The sequence below is a fragment of the Musa acuminata genome, chromosome BXJ3-7 (assembly GCF_036884655.1).
Source record: "Musa acuminata AAA Group cultivar baxijiao chromosome BXJ3-7, Cavendish_Baxijiao_AAA, whole genome shotgun sequence".
NCBI classification, from domain to species: Eukaryota; Viridiplantae; Streptophyta; class Magnoliopsida; order Zingiberales; family Musaceae; genus Musa; species Musa acuminata.
The window spans coordinates 28406116-28425956 of record NC_088355.1 but is presented as its reverse complement, the minus strand read 5'-3'; the positions used below and the strand labels follow the sequence as shown (position 1 = coordinate 28425956).

The 19841-nt window shown below is 45.3% G+C and overlaps 3 protein-coding genes across 3 annotated transcripts; 2 read left to right on the top strand and 1 right to left on the bottom strand.

Moving 5' to 3' along the window:
• Positions 1-12420: 12420 nt before the first annotated feature.
• On the bottom strand, positions 12421-13673 carry LOC135642377 (probable pyridoxal 5'-phosphate synthase subunit PDX1.1). Its single transcript, XM_065158494.1, has one exon. It carries the CDS (start codon positions 13574-13576, stop codon positions 12641-12643), a length of 936 nt encoding a protein of 311 aa, XP_065014566.1. The 5' UTR covers positions 13577-13673; the 3' UTR covers positions 12421-12640.
• A 2001-nt stretch (positions 13674-15674) lies between these two features.
• LOC135642895 (uncharacterized) lies at positions 15675-16325 on the top strand. Its single transcript, XM_065159376.1, has one exon. It carries the CDS (start codon positions 15675-15677, stop codon positions 16323-16325), a length of 651 nt encoding a protein of 216 aa, XP_065015448.1.
• A 647-nt stretch (positions 16326-16972) lies between these two features.
• LOC135642894 (uncharacterized) lies at positions 16973-18310 on the top strand. Its single transcript, XM_065159375.1, has 2 exons — positions 16973-17680; positions 17768-18310. Exons 1-2 carry the CDS (start codon positions 16973-16975, stop codon positions 18308-18310), a joined length of 1251 nt encoding a protein of 416 aa, XP_065015447.1.
• The last annotated feature ends 1531 nt before the right edge of the window (positions 18311-19841 follow it).

Here is a 19841-nt window from a genome sequence, read left to right as displayed (position 1 = left end):
TATCTTGATTCATTTAGAATAAATATCAAGTATCATGTGAAAGATTTGGATAAAAGTCATTCTAATTTAAATCATCAAAATTACTTTTATAAGATTCAAAATGACATAAATAGATTTATCAATCTCTTATTGAAAAATCGATAAGATAGAGATAGAGAAATTTTTAAGAAAAATGCATCCCCTTTTTATATATTCTAATTTATGTTATTTATTTCATACAAACATGTCTTTGTCTTTTATTCCAAATAAAAACATGCATTATCATTTAAAACCAAAAATAAAAAATCATCACAAAAATCATCAAGATCAATAAGCCATAAATCATAAAAAAATCATCATGCACAATTTCAAAATCACTAGAAAGAGAAGTATGATCTCTTTTTTTTTATTTTATATACTAATTTAAAAATAACTCATGAAATGTATTAAGTAATTTCATAGTAAAGTAAAGGAGTTTTGGTTAAGTCACTTATCACGTTGTCGAAAGCTACCAAAGCGTAGTTCACCACCTCTTCTTTGTCAGTTTGCTCCTTGTCTTTGAATGCATTCGAATTATCCCAAGTCGTCTTAAGTGCTTTCTTCTTCTTTTGGAGCTTCTTCTTCACTTGCGGACATTCGTTTTTGAAATGCCTCGACCGATTGTATTCATAGCAAATTGTTTTGTCCTATTTAAGTTCATTTTTATTTTTTTATTCTTGGTTTATGAACCTTTTAAATTTACTTATGAGGAGTTCAAAGTCATCATCACTTGAGCTTTCGTTCGAGTGGTCTTCTTTTGTTCTAAGTGTCAAATCTTTCTTGTTCTTTGGAAGGTTGTTCTCATGTTCATCATATTCCAAACAAGTTATTTCATAAGTCATTAAAGACCCGATAAGTTTTTTAAATAGAAAATTATTTAAGTCCTTCGCCTCTTGTATTGTCATTACTTTAAGGTTCTTAATATCTTATTAATAAGTTTAAAATTAGAAAAATATTTATCAAGTACTTTTAAACCATTGACAACATTCGTAAAACAGGTGTACATGTCTTTAATGGTCTCGCTTGATTTTATACGAAACAACTCATAGATATGAACCAAAAGATTAATTTTCGATACTTTAACCCTACTTGTGCCTTCGTGTGTAACTTTGAGTGTATGGCAAATCTTATGTGCAGTTTCATAAATCGAAATATGATTAAACATATTTTTATCTAAAGTGCAAAATAAAGTATTCATAGCTTTAGCATTCAAAGAAAAAATCTTCTTCTCCAAATGATTCCATTTGTTCATTGGTTTAGAAGACTTTTGAAAATTATTTTTAATGATATTCCATAAATTGAAATCCATAGAAAGCAAGAAAACTCTCATTTGAGTTTTTCAATACGTGTACTCCGTCCCATTGAATATACGAGGATGGATGATAGAATGACCATCTTGAAAGCTTGAAAAAGCCATCTCTCTTGGGTGTTAAACCGAACAGGGAGAAACAAACATAACTCTGATACCAACGATTAGGACTAAAATCGACACTAAGAGGGGGGGTGAATTAGTGCTTTCATAAAAATTACGATGATTTGAAAACTTTATTCGATAAAGCCCGTATCGGAAAGAAGTTAACTTGAAAACACATTCGTAAGCATAGTGAGAGTAAGACATCAATTTGCAATGCAAATAAAAAGCATAAAGTAAATGCAAATCAGATCTATAGTGGTTCGATCGTCACGATCTACGCCACTCCCGATTCCTCTTCCGTCGAGGTCGTCGGCTTCCACTACCGATCTTTTTTCCAACAAGCGAAGATCAACTACCCTTACAACTCTTTCTCCTTTTCATAGGCTCGGGAGAGAACATTTATACCCCTCTTTTACAAGTGTTCCCTCACACACCTCCCTTAGGACTATCACTAAGCTCTAGGAGGAGGGACTACACTTTAAGATATTACAACCTTGGAATCACATAGTTTTTGTTATACTTTCGTGCATTTTCTAAGCAAGAATTTGTAGGGTATTTATAAACCCCAAATAACTTCAAAAATTGAAGTCAAAATTCAAATCCCTAGGTTTTCGGGGTACTAGTAGTACCACCACCAGTATTGGATGATACCATTGCCTGCCAGTCTAACAGTAGGTGGTACCACTGCCTAGTCTGGTGGTACCACCACCTAACAGCCTCGGAGACTGGGCTCTTGGAGAATGAGCCTTCGGCTGTTCCATCACCTGGTCTAGTAGTGCCACTACTTGACCCAACTTTTGGATCACTGAATGAGCCTCTAAATGGGCCCAAATCACCCCCAAATCATGCTCAATGGACCTCTAATTGAGTTAGGTTAATTACATTCAAAACTAACTTAATTACAACCTAGACTACTTCAATCAAGACACAATTGATTACAACCATGAATCACATATTGTCCAGCATGTCATTGGTTCATCTGGTACTTCGTCTAACCCTTCGGCATTTCATCCAACCTTTTGGCGCATCGTCCTTTCCTTTGGCATATTGCTCAATCGTCATGTTGGCCTCTGCAACATCTAATTTTCTTGGCATAATTTTCGATCCTTTTGGCTCGATGCCCAAACTCATGGTACGAAACCTTCTACCGACATGTCAACTAGTCCTCCGACCTGACGTCCAATATTCTGACATGTTCCATTCTGACCTAACTTCTGATTCCACTACTTTAATCAATTTGTCTTTCCCTGATTGAAGCTAGTCCTGCGTCACTTAAATGCATATTAGATCATAACTCATCAATTGATTTCATCATCAAAATACAAGATTCAATATTCCTTGTGTAACATGAACTACAGAATTATGACTAAAGCTTTTAGCCAATCGTATTAAGCCTCCCCTAAGTAGCCTCATATCTAAGGAATAATTGAACTTCATTGTTAATCGTAGCATACATAATGACATACTTGTGGTCCAAAAAATTATTTACTCTATGCATTACTCTAGGAATGAGAAACCTTTTATTCTTGTTAAAATTGACTTCGAGAAGACCTATGATAAACTCTTCTAGGATATTGTCATTAGTATGTTACGCGAAGCTAACTTCCCTGAACACTTCAATAGGTGAATCTACTCTTGCATTTCATCCCTTTCATTGGGTGCTTACTCGAGGGGAAACCTTTTCATTTTTTTTAGAGTGGTTGGGGTATCAAGCAGGGAGATTCGTTATCACCTTACCTATTTGACATTGTTTCTCAATTGTTATCCTTTCTCTTGAATCAAGCCTATGATAGGAATTTAGTTGCATTATTTTGCTTCAAATGTACCTATAAGTTGTGTCATCTTCTTTATGTTGATGATATCCTACTATGTTTTTATGCTAATAAGAAATCATGTGATACCATCATCCAAATACTTAGGTTCTATGAATCCTTGACTAATCTTAAGGTAAATACCTCAAATTTGTTATCTATTTTTTTTTCATAACAATCGTAATGGTATTCAGAAAGAAATTTACAATCAATTTCAAATCCAAGAGAGTTGATTTTCTTTCAAATATCTAGGCGCTCTCATTGCCCCTAGTCGTGTTCCTTCTATAGCCTTAGGTCTTAGCATGGCTCCTCTCCTAAGTTGGAAGGATAGTTTTTATCAATTTTATGCTCGGTGCCTTACTTTTACATTCTTTGAGTATCTCTTGGATGCCTAACTCCACCCTTAATCTTATTAATCAATATATTAGATCCAAGAAAGATAATATACCTTAACGTGGATGTTCTATCATCAAAGTTTCCCACCTAATCAGCATCAGCAAAGGCATGGAAATGAAGTGGGGTATATTTGTGGAGAAAGAGGCCATGATTGAGGGTCCCTTTATGATACCGTAAAATTTGTTTAACCGTAGACCAATGCATAGTAGAAGGCTAGTGCATGTATTGAGATAATTTATTGAATGCAAATGAGATATCTAGATGGGTGAGAGCCAAGTACTATAAGAAGGCAAGTACTTGTCGGTATTGAGTTGATTCCGTATGAGGGCTACCATCACATAATTTGAGCAATTCACTAGTAGAGAGGGGAGTTGCAACCTCTTTTGCATCCTATATATTTGTCTTAGATAATAAGTCTTAAATATACTTTCTTTATAATATGAGAAGACCTGAGGGTGTAAATGTTGCTTCCACTCCCAAAAAGTAACTTAAGAATCCTAAATCTTTGAGAGAGAATCGATCAGCCAATTGCTTTAGAAATGCCTGAATCTTCAAGGGATCATTGCTTGTGACAATAATATCATCCACATATACTATAAGATATATTATATTGTCATTTTATTGTCATATGAATAATAAGGTATCAGACTTGGAGTTGATGATGCTAGTTGATGTCAAAAATGATCCAAGTTCAGTATACCAAGCTCTTGGAACTTAACGGAGTCCATAAATGACTTTTTGTAGTTTACAGATATGTCTCGAATACTAATGATGAATGAAGCTAGGGGGTTGCCGTATAAAGACATCTTTAGTTGGAGTCCCCTATAGAAGTGCATTATTAACGTCTAGTTGTCATAAGTGCCAGCCTTTGGAGATAGCTAAACTTAGGATAAGCTGAATTGTTATGGGTTTAACAACAGGACTGAAAGTCTTTGTGAAGTCTATTCCAAGTCATTGATGAAACCCTTTGGTTACTAGACATGCTTTATATCTAGCAACGGATCCATATGGGTTCCGCTTAATTCGAAAGACTCATTTACACTCGATGATATTTTGTGTAGGATGAAAGGATACAATGGTCCATGTAGAGTTATGGAGTATAGCATCATATTCTTCACACATAACTTTGCGCTAGTGTGGAGATTTTTGGGTGTGAGTTGCTAGTCATAGGTGCCCAGCAAGCCAATCACGTGAGTAATGGCATGTGTGACTTGATACAGAATCTTTTTGCTTATTATATTTTGGCGTATATCACTTTATAACTATTGCATATGTGCATATATATTGTGATGTCCTTGGATTTGTGCAATGGGAATCGGATCGTGATGAGATCACGATAATGAGATCGATTCACCTTTAAACACATATCCTAAATAATCCCGATCATAGGTTACTCGAGAGGGACATCGTGATAACCGGATAGACTGGTGTGCTATATACCCGTCCATATGATGGATGCAGCTGGTCTCATAGCTGCTCGTGTAGGGATACTAGGGATACAGTACAGGTGCTCATTGGAGAATGAGTTCACCGATTGATCTGCTTACGGAATGCTGGATGGTTGATGATGCCTTATTGTTAGACAGCGATTCCGTAGTCCTAGTGGTATATCTGGTCCTTAGACTTGAGACACCAAGGATGTCCTGTATGAGTGCTCCACTCTTTGATACCAGACTTATAGGTTTGGCTGTCCCAAATCTAGTACAGTTGGTCATTGGGAGTGGTAGTCAACCTTACGAGGGCTATTGAGTGTCGATAGAGGATCATCCACTCTCGGCGTCATGAGAGAAATCTCTCATGTGTTCTCGCTCAGACAAATCCCTGGCCAGGGTCATTCGGGTTGAGAGAGAAAGAGTTCTCCGGGAGAATCCGATTAGAGCGAGACTCGAGTAGAAATCGTATGGGTCTGACAACACCATGCTCGATATACGGTCTCTGGGATATTAGAGGGATGAGGGACTATAGGTACACGGTAACTGAGGATAGACAAGTCCAATGGATTGGATTCCCTTGTATCGTCTAGGGACTACGACGTAGTGGCCTAGTACGTCCGTAGTCGATGAGTCGAGTGAATTATTACAGAGATAATAATTCACTAAGTTAGAAGGAGTTCTGACAGGTATGACTCACGGCCAGCTCGATATTGGGCCTAGAGGGTCACACATATATGGTAGGTTTTGCGATGAGTAGAGGTTCAGATATGAGATATCCGACGGAGCCCTTGTCTTATTGGATGCAGATCCAATACCCACTAGGGGAGGACCCATTAGGGTTTGATAGGGGACCTCTATAAATAGGAGGGATTCCGAGCCTCATAGGCAAGAGTCTTTGCTTGCCTTTCTTATTCTCCTCCCCCTCTCCACCTCAGAGCAGGCCTGGAGTTTTGAGGAGCGTTGTCGCAACCCTGCTGTGTGGATCACCGTTAGAGAGGAGGACGCTTGACCTCATTCACCCTCTCCTAATGATCTGCAAGGAAACAGGGATATACGATCTCCCTAGGTAACACAATCTACTCTATACGCAGTTTTAAGTTTCGCGGATTTTGCGCACCAATCTTCGCACGACGACAAACATCTCTTTGGGAATCGGGGATTTTGTTTTCTTGTTCTTCTGCTGCGCATGTGATGTCGCCCCCCAAGATTTCCCAAAATGAGTAATTGTGGTAGGTTCACTGGTCTTAGGAGAGGATTTTATGATAGTATGTAGGTCAAGAACCATATGTGGTTTAAAGATACCACTTTTCGAGTGTATTGTCATTGGATGTCCAGGAGTTGTATGTTATGTTATTGATATGGGTGGTGGAGAGGCATTGACATGGGTCGGAGTAGGCCGAGGTACATCAGTGTCACTAGGTCCAACAGAGGGTAAAGAAGGTAGTTGAGTTTCTGAGAACATTATTTCAGTAGAAGGTGAAGCTTGTGAAGAAGGAAGGGGAGAAGCAATGGAGGGGGTGATGAGCTATTAAATCGGGAGAACAAAAGAGTGTGGATCCTTAGGAAAAGGACTGGATGGTGTGGTGAGAGGCTCATTTAAGGGGATCGACGATATACTCTAGTTATGTATATTTGTTGGAGTAGCTTGCATGGTAGGAGACTCATGGTTTTAAAATGGAAAGGTAGACGACACAAAAATAACATGATTTGATATAAAGACTTTTTGAGTTTTTGGTTTGTAGCATCGAAAGGCATTATGTTCAAGAGAGTATCCTATGAAAATGCAAGGCTTAGATCTAGGTGTTATCTTATGTGAGGCATAGGGACGTAGCCATGGATAACATAAACAACCAAATACTTTGAGTTTTTGAAGGTTTAAAAATTTAAAAAATAATTTTTCAAATGGTGATTGGTATTGGAGGACTGGAGTCTGCATACAATTAATAAGGTAAACGGCAGTTTGAAAGGCTGCAGACCAAAAGGTTGCTGGCATGGAGGCTTGATGTAGAAGTGTGAGACCAGTTTCTTTTATATGTCGATATTTGTGTTCAATAGAGCCAACTAGTTGAGGAGTATGTGGGAGAGATTTATGTGTTGGATGTCACAGGTTGAAATGTAGGATGTGAGGGCTTGATATTCACCTCTGCTATCAGAGTAAATTATTTTACTTGTAGACTGAAAGAAATTTTCGACCAACTTTTTAAAGTTAGTGAAGATTATTGAAACTTCAAATTTATGATGGAAAGGGTATATCTATGTGTACTTAGTGAAATAGTCTACGAAGATGACATAAAATCTAAACTTGTCAAAAGAAGTGATTGGGGCAGGGTCCCAAACATCAATATAAATAATTTCAAATGGTTTAGAACATGATATGGAGGATATGTCAAAAGGGAGTCTATGACTTTTATTACTGAGACAAGCATCACAATGAGTTATAATGCTATTATTTTTAAGAGTAGGAAGAGAATAACGAGAAAATAATTTATGTTGGATAGAGAGGAGGGATGACCAAGATGACGATGCCACATATCAATTGGAGCTGCAACTGAAAAGTAAACAGTGGATTGTTTTATTTGTGGAACTAACGGCCATTCATAAATATTATCCTTACTCTGGCCTCGTATCAAGGATACCCCCCGTGTTTAAATCCTTGACAAGAAAAGAGTTAGAAAAGAATTTAATTGAGGTATTATTTTGTTTGTAAAATTGAGAAACGAAAATAAAATATTGTTTAATGTGAGATGCACACAAAACATCATCGAGTGTAAAAATTGTGGTAAGTGAATTAAGCATTGCGAAACCAGTATGAATAATAGGGATTCCTTTACCATCACCGATGATAATATCATTATTTCTGCTATAGTTGTTGTGGATAGACAAGTTCTGTAAATTAGAGATGATATGGTGAGATACGCCATAGTCCACAATCCAATTATGATAACTAAAGTTTAGAGTAATCATGAGATTTACTTGAGGCCAATGTGATTGAGCAGGAAGTCTAGGTTCGAGATCGACAAACCTTTGCAGAGTGGCAACTTTATCACACAGTTGGCAGACACCTTTTTATTGGTTTATATGGTTAGGGTGCTAGGACTGCTGATGATTGAAGTAGCTACCTTTGTAGTTGTAATTGAAATATTGAGGATGTTGAGGGATAGTTTGTTTGGAGCTTATAGGTTCAGGATCAGGAGGCATCTTGGTCAAACATTTGTTGACAGTCTTGTTATATTGATTGCCCCTTCTTATAGAGTTTTGACTGACTTGAGCTATGATTGATGGTCCTGAAAATTTATCCTCATACTTTAGATATATCTCAAAGTCAGTCATCTTGTCGTAGAGTTATTCGAATGACACTGATGAGTCACGTGCCCGTATTGCTGCTATTAGTTCCTTGTACTCGTCCCCTAGGCCGTTGAGGATATGGACAGTGATTTCTTCATCACTAAGGGAATGACCTATCAAGGCCAAGTTATCGATGATATTTTTTATATTTTTATAGATAATCGATAATAGTACTCCCTCTTGTTTTGTTTTCATTAGACTGGATAAGAGACTAAGCATATGAGTGTATGAACAATTTGCCAAGGTAGTTTGCAACTTGCACCAGGCTTTAACAATAGTGTCACATGAAGAGATGAGTGGGGCGAGGGATCTAGCGACCGAAGCTTGAATTGCTTGGAGGATGAGACGATCGTAGCATAACCATAATTTATGGTCTGAATTTGGTACTAGATTGGGTGCTCTTGGGATGTTGAGTGTCGCTAGTGGACAACGAAGAGAGCCATCGACATAACTTAGTAGATCATAGCCAAATAGGAGATTAGAGAATTGAGCACGCTAGGATGCATAGTTGCTATCTTTGGATAACTTGAAAGGGACGAGGATTGCTGTATTTATGAAGATAAGGCCTGTATGTGAAAAAGTACTATGGTTCCCTACGAGAATAATAACTGGAGCGTCGAAGGTACGATGATAACATATGAAAAATTTGTACCAATACGAGAGAGCAAAATAGAAATCTACAGGGATGACAGTGATGTAAGAGGGAGAAGTGTTGGTACATATCAGCGTCGCCTGAGGTGGGTTGCTGGCAAATGAGTTTTTTTTTTTTTCGTCGGAGGCGTATATTAAGTAAAGTTGCAGATCTATCTCTGTGTAGCAGTTCTGCGGTTGGGGATCTGGGCAGTGAAGAACGTGAAGAGTATTGCTGCGTGCTTCGTCGTCGAAGATCACTACTGAACTTTGCTTAGTAGCGATGCAGTGATGGGTAGCAAGTGGAGTAGAAATGGTTCCGGATGCTACTCGTCGAGGCGAAGAAGTCGGGTACACCGGAGAAGGTAGAGTGGGATGCAGCAGAGCTGCACTCGCCTCGCGTGCTGTTGCGGTGCAGAGGCTGCCCCTAGCAGCATGGCAGTGATGCTATTGCGGTGTAGAGGCTGCCCATGGCAGCATGGCAGTGATAGGAATCTGCAGCAATGAGCATGAAGAAGAGAACGTGGGGAAGAGGTTCTGTTCACCACCGGAGTGTGGGCAGCGGCTCCTCAAACGAGCGCGTACGCCAGATCAAGGGTGAAATCGGGGATGAGGTGCCCCTTTCTCGCTCGAGCGAGATGGGGCGTGACCGGAAGTGGGAAGTTGGTGGCGTCAGGGACGTTCTTGCCGAAACTGGAGCCCCGGTCGAAGTTCGAGATGCCGTGAAGCTTTGGTGGAACCTTTAGTGGAAGACTTCGGTTGGCGAGGGAGCAACAGTCGGCGGTAGAAACAGAGGTTGCGACTGTGCTCTGCGAGTGTGGGCTTTGTTTGAATGGTTCTCTGGTTGAATGGAGTTGCAATGTATCGAGAAGGGGCGGCCAGCAGCGAATCACTAGTGGAGCACTCCTACGGCAAGTTCTAGCGTCAGTTTCGGTTGCCGGACAACGCCGATCTTGACTCCGTGAGCACCAAGCTAGAGGACAGTGTGCTAACGGTGGCACTTCTGAAGCTAGCACTGGAAAAGATCAGGGGCCCTCGGGTGGTGAGTATCGCCGACGGAGACAAGGAAAAGCTTCAAGGGAGCAGAGGATGCTAATGGTTCCGGAGATAGCTTTGACATTAATGAACGAAGGTTTTCTGCGGCGGGACGAGACGCTGGCAACGGTGGAAGGTGGGAGGTGGGCTAAGCCTCGCTCAGGAATGTGATTACGACGGTGTTGGTCGCTGGCCGAAAGCAAGGGCGAAGCCTCGCTCTGAGTTAATATTGTTTCTGCTAATATTCAATCTGAGTTAATATTGTTTCTGCTAAATACGGTTGGATATCTTCCTAAAATGATAAGATTTGTACCAACATTAATTAGAGTTAGAGGCTTTCTTTTTTAAGTTTGTTAACAATGATTCTTCTATGGATTTAATGTGTTATTCGAGGATTTTTTATATTCCACTTTCTCATAAACCTACTTTTGTTGATCTTATATTGGATTCTTCGGATACACATGTTAGACCTTTGATCTCCGATGGGTGTTGAAATTTGAAACTTTTATATGATCGCTTTGGATTCTCGATAGTGGAGGAAATCTCAAGAATCAATCTTCCCCTTGATCGTAGGATGATGTCTAGTCATGAAGATTTGACAACCACAGTTATGCCACTTTTATCTTAGATGTTTTTTTTCAATCCATTCGTAGAGAACCAGTGGATTGTTGGGATTTGTGGCGACGTGTTTATGGTCTTCTAGTCTTACCTCGAATGAAGATTAATTTTTTTGCTGGAAACTCCTCCATCACAGCCTCTCAACATCCACTAGGCTTGCTGCCATTGGAATGAGCATCAACCTCTCTGTGTCCATTTTGTAATAGCTCTCCGGAGATTGTCGAGCATTTGTTCTCTCATTGCAATCATGCATCGCAGGTGTGGAATCCAGTACGTGATAATAATGCCACTGCAGCAATTTCCAGCAAGAGTTCGATCTCAGTTAGCTGCTCAGACAATAATCTACAGCAGATGAACAGGAAATATAGTCTGACAGATAGTTCAGGAAGGAATAGGAAGAGAGCTTGGGAGAAAAGAGATGACAAATGGGAGACAGGCAGGGATAAAGGAGAACAGGAGAAGCTATTAATTAGGAAGCACAAAATGCAGATCGAATCAAAATTTTAAACCACTTTTTTCTAATAAACTAACTAGAATTTAACTCAAATCAAACCCTAACTAACCAAGGGCCTCTTACCTGAAGAACATCATCATGACATCCAGATTCAATATAGCTGAATACCCTTCTACTTCTGCACAGCAAACATTTCTGAACAGATCAGACCTGTAGGATGAATATTGTTCTTGTGGCTATGGAATCAATGCTTAGGCTTCAGTTATATGCATAACAAGACAGTAGAATAACTTCTTTTTTTGCTTTTAGGAAAGAGATGAATGGGAATATCCAAATATGAGCAGCTATCAAGCAAGCTATTACTAACAAACCTGTAAAAGTACTTGCATAAGAATCAAAGACAAAAGGACATGTGCATTAGCACATGACTTATTCAACATAATTTCCTCTTTAATTCATTCATCATAGCCACCAATCAACTGCTGCCACCATAACCATCGAATGGTTAACCTCCTATTGATTTAGTCATCTTACCATGAGCTCCGGATCCTGCCTCAAGTTGGGTTGAGTGGTAATTTATTTTAATCCATTATTTCCAATCACATCAGATGGTTCAACTGCAAGAATGTTTACAGTTCTCAGTTCCAAGAAGAATATAGTTTTGTGAGTTCCTAGGATCACAAAAGTCCACAAAGTACTGGTTAAATGCAATTGGCTAGTGTGCATCATTATAGTTTTCCACAAGTACTAGTTCACCTAAAATAGTGTCTGCACTTAACATCAAGCATGTCAAGTTCATCAGCAATGAGTCGCAATCATTCATCAAATGAACCACAGGCTTGGTGTTCATGCATGTCAAGTTCATCAGCAATGAGTCGCAATCATTCATCAAATGAACCTCAGGTTTGATGTTCTTTTGTAATGCCGTTATTACTTAAGTTGAAGTTATCCTTATAAAAGAAACAGACCTCATATCAGAGAACTTCAAAGAAGCATAACATGCCTCCCCTGAAAACTAAAAAGGAAGAAGCATACCACATCAGTCAACAGTGTATCATCCTTCTTTTGGAATGTTCCTTTCCATTGATAAGTAACTATGTAGAACAATTCGCTGGAATAATATCATCCGTTTGAGTCAATCGCAAATCCTTCAGCATTGAACACAATAATTGTCAGTATCATCAAAACATGTTAATACATGTAAAGAAAGAAAAGTACCATGCGTCGAGGTAAACGGAAGAAGAAACATCAGAGACACATATCATGTATGATCCATGAAATGTATTATTAAGCCATAGAAATCAAACAGGCATCTGATGAATCAAGCACACTTGTAGTTTTGTGACACACAAAAAGCTAGGGTTTAAAAGCAGAATATTTCAGTCGCTATAAAGCAAGTAACTTCAAAGCAACAATTTTGGTTCAGTTAAGAAACGACCCAACTACGGAACTGAAGGGAAAGGACCGATTTGTTTATGCTTCTCTGTTATTCCGAGCGGCTAGCGAACCTCTCGACGTTGGCGTCGTTGAGATTGCTCCCCACCATGGCCTCCCCCAGGCCGCAGCTCACCTCCGCCAGGATCTCCGGGTCGGTGTAATGTGTGACTGCCTGCACGATGGCTCTGGCCCTGCGCGCGGGGTCTCCGCTCTTGAAGATGCCGGAGCCAACAAACACGCCATCGCAGCCGAGCTGCATCATGAGGGCAGCATCGGCAGGGGTGGCGACACCGCCGGCGGCGAAGTGGACGACCGGGAGCCTGCCGAGCTGCTTGGTCTGCATGACGAGGTCATAGGGGGCCGCGATGCGCTTGGCGAAGGCGAAGACCTCGTCGTCGTCCATGTTGCGGAGAGCGCGGATGTCGCCCATGACGGAGCGAACGTGGCGGACGGCCTCGACGATGTTTCCGGTGCCGGCCTCGCCCTTGGTGCGGATCATGGCGGCGCCTTCACGGATGCGGCGGAGCGCCTCGCCGAGATTGCGGCAGCCGCAGACGAAGGGCACCCGGAAGTTGTGCTTGTTGATGTGGTGCTGATCGTCGGCGGGAGTGAGGACCTCGCTCTCGTCGACGTAGTCGACCCCGATGGCCTCAAGGATCTGGGCCTCGACGAAGTGTCCAATCCGGGCCTTGGCCATGACGGGGATGGTGACGGCGCGCTTGATCTCTTTGATGAGGCCGGGGTCTGACATGCGCGCCACGCCGCCCTGGGCGCGGATGTCAGCGGGGACGCGCTCGAGGGCCATGACGGCGCAGGCGCCGGCCTCCTCGGCGACGCGGGCCTGCTCGGGGGTGACCACGTCCATGATCACGCCGCCGCGCAGCATCTGCGCTAGCCCCACCTTCACCGAGAAGGTGGACGACTTCTTCGGCTCCGTCAGGGCCGCGCCATTGCCGTAGACTGTCACAACGCCGCTGTCCGACATCTTCTCGACGAAACGTCCTCTTCTCGTCCTCCTCGATAAATAGGATGGAGAGGGGGATGAAAACGCGCCTCGAATGGCCTGGAAGCTTCTCTCACTTAGAGAGAGAGAGAGAGGTATTAATAGGATGGAGAGGGGGATGAAAAGGCGCCTCGAATGGCCTGGAAGCTTCTCTCCCTTAGAGAGAGAGAGAGAGAGAGAGAGAGAGAGAGGTATTAAAGAAGACAAGCATCGAACGGCCTTCAACTCACCACATGATCTTTCCGCAGCCCTTTGATTTTTGCCATTTCTGTTATTTTTATTATTCTAAATAGATAGATAAAGGAGAAAAGAAGCCGCATTTGTTTGTTGTGGCCAGCAAATCAAACAACTTGGCTTCTTTTTGTCCTTTTACTTTTCTTTTCTTTTAAAGGGATTAGGAAAAAAAGAAAAGAAAATGTCATGTACACACAGAAGCCATATCAGTGAATCACAATATTTTGAGAAAAAATATTTCTAGAAAACTGATTTCAAGGAGAGACAGATGGTCGCGGTTATAGCAATTAAAAACATATCTATAATGAAAAGTATCGAGGAAAAAAAATATTAATTTGTTGAAGACTTTAAAAGAACAACCGGAACTAGCACACGTTATTTATGATACAGTAGGGGAGATTTATCAAAATGAAAACCATAAAATTAATTTTATGGGATTTTCTGAGAATTTGACTCTCATGATTCTCTATTATAATATTATTTATGATACTTTCCAATTACGAGCACTCAGCTATCTGACAATTAAGCTCTAATTAAGCTGGCAAAACACTAACCGATAGCTTGACGTAACATACCACGACGTCAGTCACCCCTAGGCAGCACACTGCCCCAGGGGGCGAGCATTAACACCAACATAATGTGCACCCTCACTCACCGTACCCAGACGACCTCATCGTCTGACCCCGCACGACCGGCCGAGGCAGGGGAAGGCGTCGACCGAGGCTCGCTATACCCTGCGGCAGCTCGGCCTTCCACGCAATGCCCACGACGACGACAAGTGCCATCAGAGGTACAGCTCTGCCCCGGCAGGATGGCACATCAGGTAACATTAAACTCACCTATAAATACTCCCGGGCCCCAAATGAAGGGGAGGGGAGAGAAGCACTACTTCACCCAAAACTCCACTCCCCATCGCTGACTTGATCGTCGGAGGGGTCGGGCCGAGTTGCCGATCCGACCTGTGTGCAAGTGCCCGACCGAAGCCAACTCTACCTGGCATCGCGGAACTCTCCAGCCGAACCCCCCGCAATCGGCCGCCACAAGATCCCGAAGGGAGCCACGCCAGATCCCCGCCATTCGGACCCCTGAACCAACCGCGTTGGCCCCGAGGTCACGGCTAAAAAAGTTACTTACCATAACATATTGGCACTAGAAGGAGGGCCTATCCGAATGTCAAGCGATCAGCGAATCTGCTTTGGCGAACCCTTAGCCGTCGGGCTCCCCACCCCGGGGGAACACCCCCCCGTATGATGAATTCCGTGACGAACGCCCCGCAACGGCGTCAGAACGTTACTGGCAATTGTTCAATGACCCGGGCTTGTCACCTCCCGACGGCGCACCCGTCGGCCCATCGCCAGTATCCCCCAAGGCCTTTCACGACCTCGCTCATCAAGTCCGAGCTCTGACGAGCATGGTGCAAACTATCATCCCGATCATCTCCCGGCGGACCCCTCCGCATGCAACCCGGCCTTCGCAGCAACAAGAGACCCTCGTCCGGACTCACGTACCACTTCCCGAGCTCCCTGGCTCGCCTCGAAACCCGCTAACTCGGCCTGGGAGCCGGGAAGCAGAAGACACGGCGAGCCGCCCCGAGCCCGAGGCTCCATCTGCCGACTCAACAAATGCCCTACGAGCTCAATTGCGCCTCGTCAGTCAAAGACTCGACGAAGTACAACAGGAAGTTCGTAAGTCAAAGGGAGAGCTCGGGGTAGACGGACAGCAAGGATCCCCGTTCACCCCCGAGATATAAGATCAAGCGATCCCATCACACTTCCGCCTCCCCTCACTGGACGTGTATGACGGCTCCGCTGACCCAGCGGACCACGTGACCGCTTTTCGCGCCCAGATGGCGCTATACGGGACTTCCGACGCCTTGATGTGCAGGGCATTCCCAACAACCCTGCGGGGGCCGGCCCGTGCATGGTACAACAGCCTGAAGGCCGGGACCGTCGCCTCCTTCGACCAACTCACCAGAGATTTCGAGCTTAACTTCCTGGCTTACGCTCGACCAAAGTCGTATGTGGCGTTGCTCCTCGGACTCAACCAAAGGGAGGACGAGCCCCTCTCCCATTTTGTGAACCGCTTTACGACGCAAATTCGCGGGCTGTCGGATGCTCACCCCTCTCTGTTGATGCAGGCATTCATGACAAGCTTGCGGCCTTCCAGGTTCTTCTGGTCTCTCGTGGAGCGGCCCCCCGCCGCGGTCCCCAAAATGCTTCAGCGTGCTAGTCAGTTCATCGCCGCGGAGACATGGATGGCTGGGAAGCGGGAGGAGCACAAAAAGGTCAAGTCGGAGCCGCCCCGACAGCAACAACCCGTCGCATCCCGACGTAAGTTGGACAGGTCCGACCCAAGGCCTCCTCTCCCTCTCTTGAGTTCGTCCCGAACAGAAATATTTCTCCATGAGAAGGGGAAGGGGCTACTCAAGGATCCTCACCCAAGCGGTAGGCCCCTGACCGGCAACGCGCCATACGAGAAGAGGTGGGCCGACTTTTAGCGACAGGCTTCATAGAAGAAGCTAGATATCCTCAATGGCTATCCAATGTAGTCCTCGTGAAAAAACACAATGGAAGTTGGAGGATGTGCGTTGATTACACCAGTCTCAACAATGCATGCCCGAAAGACTACTACCCCCTCCCGAAGATCGACCAGCTGGTCGACACAACAGTCGGACACGCACGCCTCTCTTTTATGGACGCCTATTCGGGATACAACCAGATTAGGATGGCGCCCGAAGACAGAGAGCATACGACCTTCCTCACCGATCAAGGGGTGTACTTCTATAAGGTCATGTCGTTCAGGTTGAAGAACGCCGAGGCCATATATCATACAACAGTGAATAAGATGTTCGCCCATCAGATCGGGAGGAACATGGAAGTTTACGTGGATGACATGATTGTGAAAAGCCAAGAGGCCGGAGCACACCTTGCCGACCTGACCGAGGTGTTCGCCACGCTGCGCAAGTTCGGTATGCGACTTAACCCCACAAAATGCGCCTTCGGCGTCACCTCCGGAAAATTCCTCGGGTTCATCATACATGAAAGAGGTATTGACGCCAACCCAGAGAAGGTTCAGGCAATCATCGACATGCAGTCACCCCGGACGATCAAAGACCTGCAGTGACTTAATGGAAGGCTTGTCGCCATGTCTCGCTTCCTCGCCCGGTCGGGCGATCGCTGCCTCCCCTTCTTCAGGGTGCTCAAAAACCCGAAAAACTTTCAGTGGACGACGGAGTGCGAGGAAGCTTTCAAAAAAACAAAGCAGCACCTGGCCAGCCTCCCCCGACTCGCCTCTGTTTCTCCCGGGGAGAAGCTGGGCCTCTACCTAGCGACCTCCCCACATGCAGTCAGTTTCGTCCTGGTCAAAGAAAGCTCCAGCGAACAACTTCTGATCTACTACGTCAGCCATGTCCTGAGCGGACCTGAGGAGCGCTACCCGCCAATAGAAAAACTCGCACTCGCCCTGGTGCTGTCAGCTCGGAAGTTGCGCCCCTACTTCCAGGCCCACCCGGTGGAGGTCATCACCGACCAACCTCTTCGGCAGGTCTTATCTAAATTTGATGTTGCAGGGCGGCTCCTCAAATGGGCGGTGGAGCATGACGAACATGAGATAAGATACGTGCCCAGGACCGCCATCAAGGCCCAGGCGATTGCCGACTTCATCGTGGAGTTAACGCAGAGGGCAGACGGGGATCTCGAGCAACCTCCCGAAGCTTGGATTCTACACGTGGATGGCTTGGCCAGCTCAAAGGGTGCCGGCGCGGGGCTGGTTCTGCTCGCCCCCGACGGACGCTCGTTTGAGCGCTCCCTCCGCTTCGGGTTTAAAGCCACTAACAACGAAGCGGAATACGAGGCGCTCCTAGCAGGACTCAGGTTGGCCCTCGAGATGCAGGTGGCTGCTATACACGTCCTCACCGACTCGCAGCTTGTGGCCGAGCAGCTCAGCGGTGGATACGAGGCTCGGGACCCAACCATGGCGAAATACCTGGCACGGGTAAGGGACCTGACTGCCAAGTTCCCTTATTTTACGTTGTCTAATGTTCCGAGGGAGGAGAACGAGCGAGCCGACGCGCTAGCTAAGCTGGTGTCGAAGCCGACCCCCGAAGCATGGCTGGAGGTCGAGGAGCTTCCTGCCCGTGCCATCGAAGTAGCGGCTACGACCCTTGGCAGTGCGCCAATCACATGGGTACAAGAGCTGCTACGCTTCAAGCAGGATGGGACCCTTCCCCACGACGAAGTTGCGGCTCGGCGCCTGCGTTGTACACACGCGTGGTACACTGAGGAGAGTGGGTGGATTTATAGGCGGTCCTTCACCTACCCCCTCCTACGATGCTTGGAGCCCGACGAAGCCCAGACAGTCCTGGCCGAGATCCACGAGGGAGTCTGCGGAGAACACATCGGCGGGCGAACCTTGGCACATAAAATACTCCGCCAAGGTTACTACTGGCCGACCATGTGTCGAGACGTGAAAGTTTACACGTAGCGGTGCGGTTCGTGCCAAGAACATGCCCGCGCACCCCGACAGCCCGCGGTCCCGCTCAGCCCCATCGCGTGCGCGTGGCCGTTCGCACAGTGGGGGTTGGACCTACTCGGACCTTTCCCACCGGCTTCAAGGCAGCGGAAGTACATCATCGTGGGAGTGGATTATTTCACAAAGTGGGTCGAGGCCGAGCCATTGGCGACAATCACGGAACATCAAATGGAGAAGTTCATGTGGAGAAACTTAGTGACTCGATTCGGGTTACCCAAAACCATTATTACGGATAACGGACCTCAGTTCGCCGGTAGGAGGTTCCGGGAGTTCTGTGCCAGTCATGGCATCCAGCTAAGGTTCAGCTCGGTGGCCCACCCTCAGACGAACGGCTAGCGGAGGTAACCAATCGGTCCATCTTGGACGGACTCAAAAGAAGAGTGTCCGCAGCCCGATCTGCCTGGACCGACGAACTCCCTAGCGTCCTATGGTCACTGCACACCACTCCCAAGACCGTGATTGGAGAGTCCCCGTACAGTTTGACGTTCGGAACCGAAGCTGTCTTGCCACCCGAGGTGGCTATTGCCACCCTTCGGACAAGGAGCTATGACGAGGAAGTCTCGAACGAGGGACTTCGCGCCAGCCTCGACGTGCTCGAGGAGTGACGTGCTGACGCACACCTGAAGGCCCTCTCTTACAAGAGAGCCGTCGCAAGGGTCTACAACAGAAAGGGACGACCCCGACCGATTAAGTTAGCCGACCTGGTCCTACGAAAGACCGAGGTCAGCGACCCGACCCGAGCAAGGGGGAAGCTAGCCCCCAAATGGGAAGGACCTTATCGGGTCGTCGAGATAATCTGACCGGGCACATACCGACTCGCGAGATTAGACGGTTCTTCCCTGCTAAGAACCTGGAACGTCCAGAACCTTAAGAAATTTTTTGTTTAAAGCAAAGGAAGTCATACAGCCGTAAGGAATTTGTTTAGGGAGTTTGTCGACTAGAGAAGTAAGGAGTCAAATGCGTGAAAAAAAAGCCTTTTCATTCATTTCAAAAAACAAGCTTACAGGACTTGACCCCACTTACAAAATCGGCTGAAACGCCTTAGAAAACAAAAATACAAAACCCCCTTTTTACGGGGTGTCCAGGCGGTCGTCGAAAGGGACCTCCTCGGGCATGTCTACCCCCTGATCCTCAGGGTGAGGGATGAAGGGATCCTCCTCCACCTCGAGACCGGGGTGACGAGTGTGGAAACGAGACCTGGCGATACGGTATCCATACTCGAAGGATACCCGCCCCGTCCGCGTTAGCCCGAGTTCGAATCCCTCAGACTTTTTATACGCCTCGAGGAGCTCCTTATCTTTGGCGGGTCGAAGACGGGCCTCCTCCGCCAACGCCTCCGAGGCCGCTCTCGCCTCGGCCTTCGCCTCCTCCAGCGCCTTGCCAAGGGCGCTCACCTCTGTTTTCAACAGGCGGAGCTCGGTCTGCTCCACTCTCATTATTTTCTGAAGCTCCTCGTCCGCCTTCTTGGAAGCCTCGAGCTCCA

What these genes read in the sequence shown, in the direction of transcription:
- LOC135642377 (XM_065158494.1), bottom strand. Translation starts at nt 13,576, where the DNA reads ATGTCGGACAGCGGCGTTGTGACAGTCTACGGCAATGGCGCGGCCCTG.
- LOC135642895 (XM_065159376.1), top strand. Translation starts at nt 15,675, where the DNA reads ATGGCGCTATACGGGACTTCCGACGCCTTGATGTGCAGGGCATTCCCA.
- LOC135642894 (XM_065159375.1), top strand. Translation starts at nt 16,973, where the DNA reads ATGTCTCGCTTCCTCGCCCGGTCGGGCGATCGCTGCCTCCCCTTCTTC. An exon ending in ACAACGAAGCGGAATACGAG is followed by an intron (nt 17,681 to 17,767) that starts GCGCTCCTAGCA and finishes GTGGCCGAGCAG; the next exon opens with CTCAGCGGTGGATACGAGGC.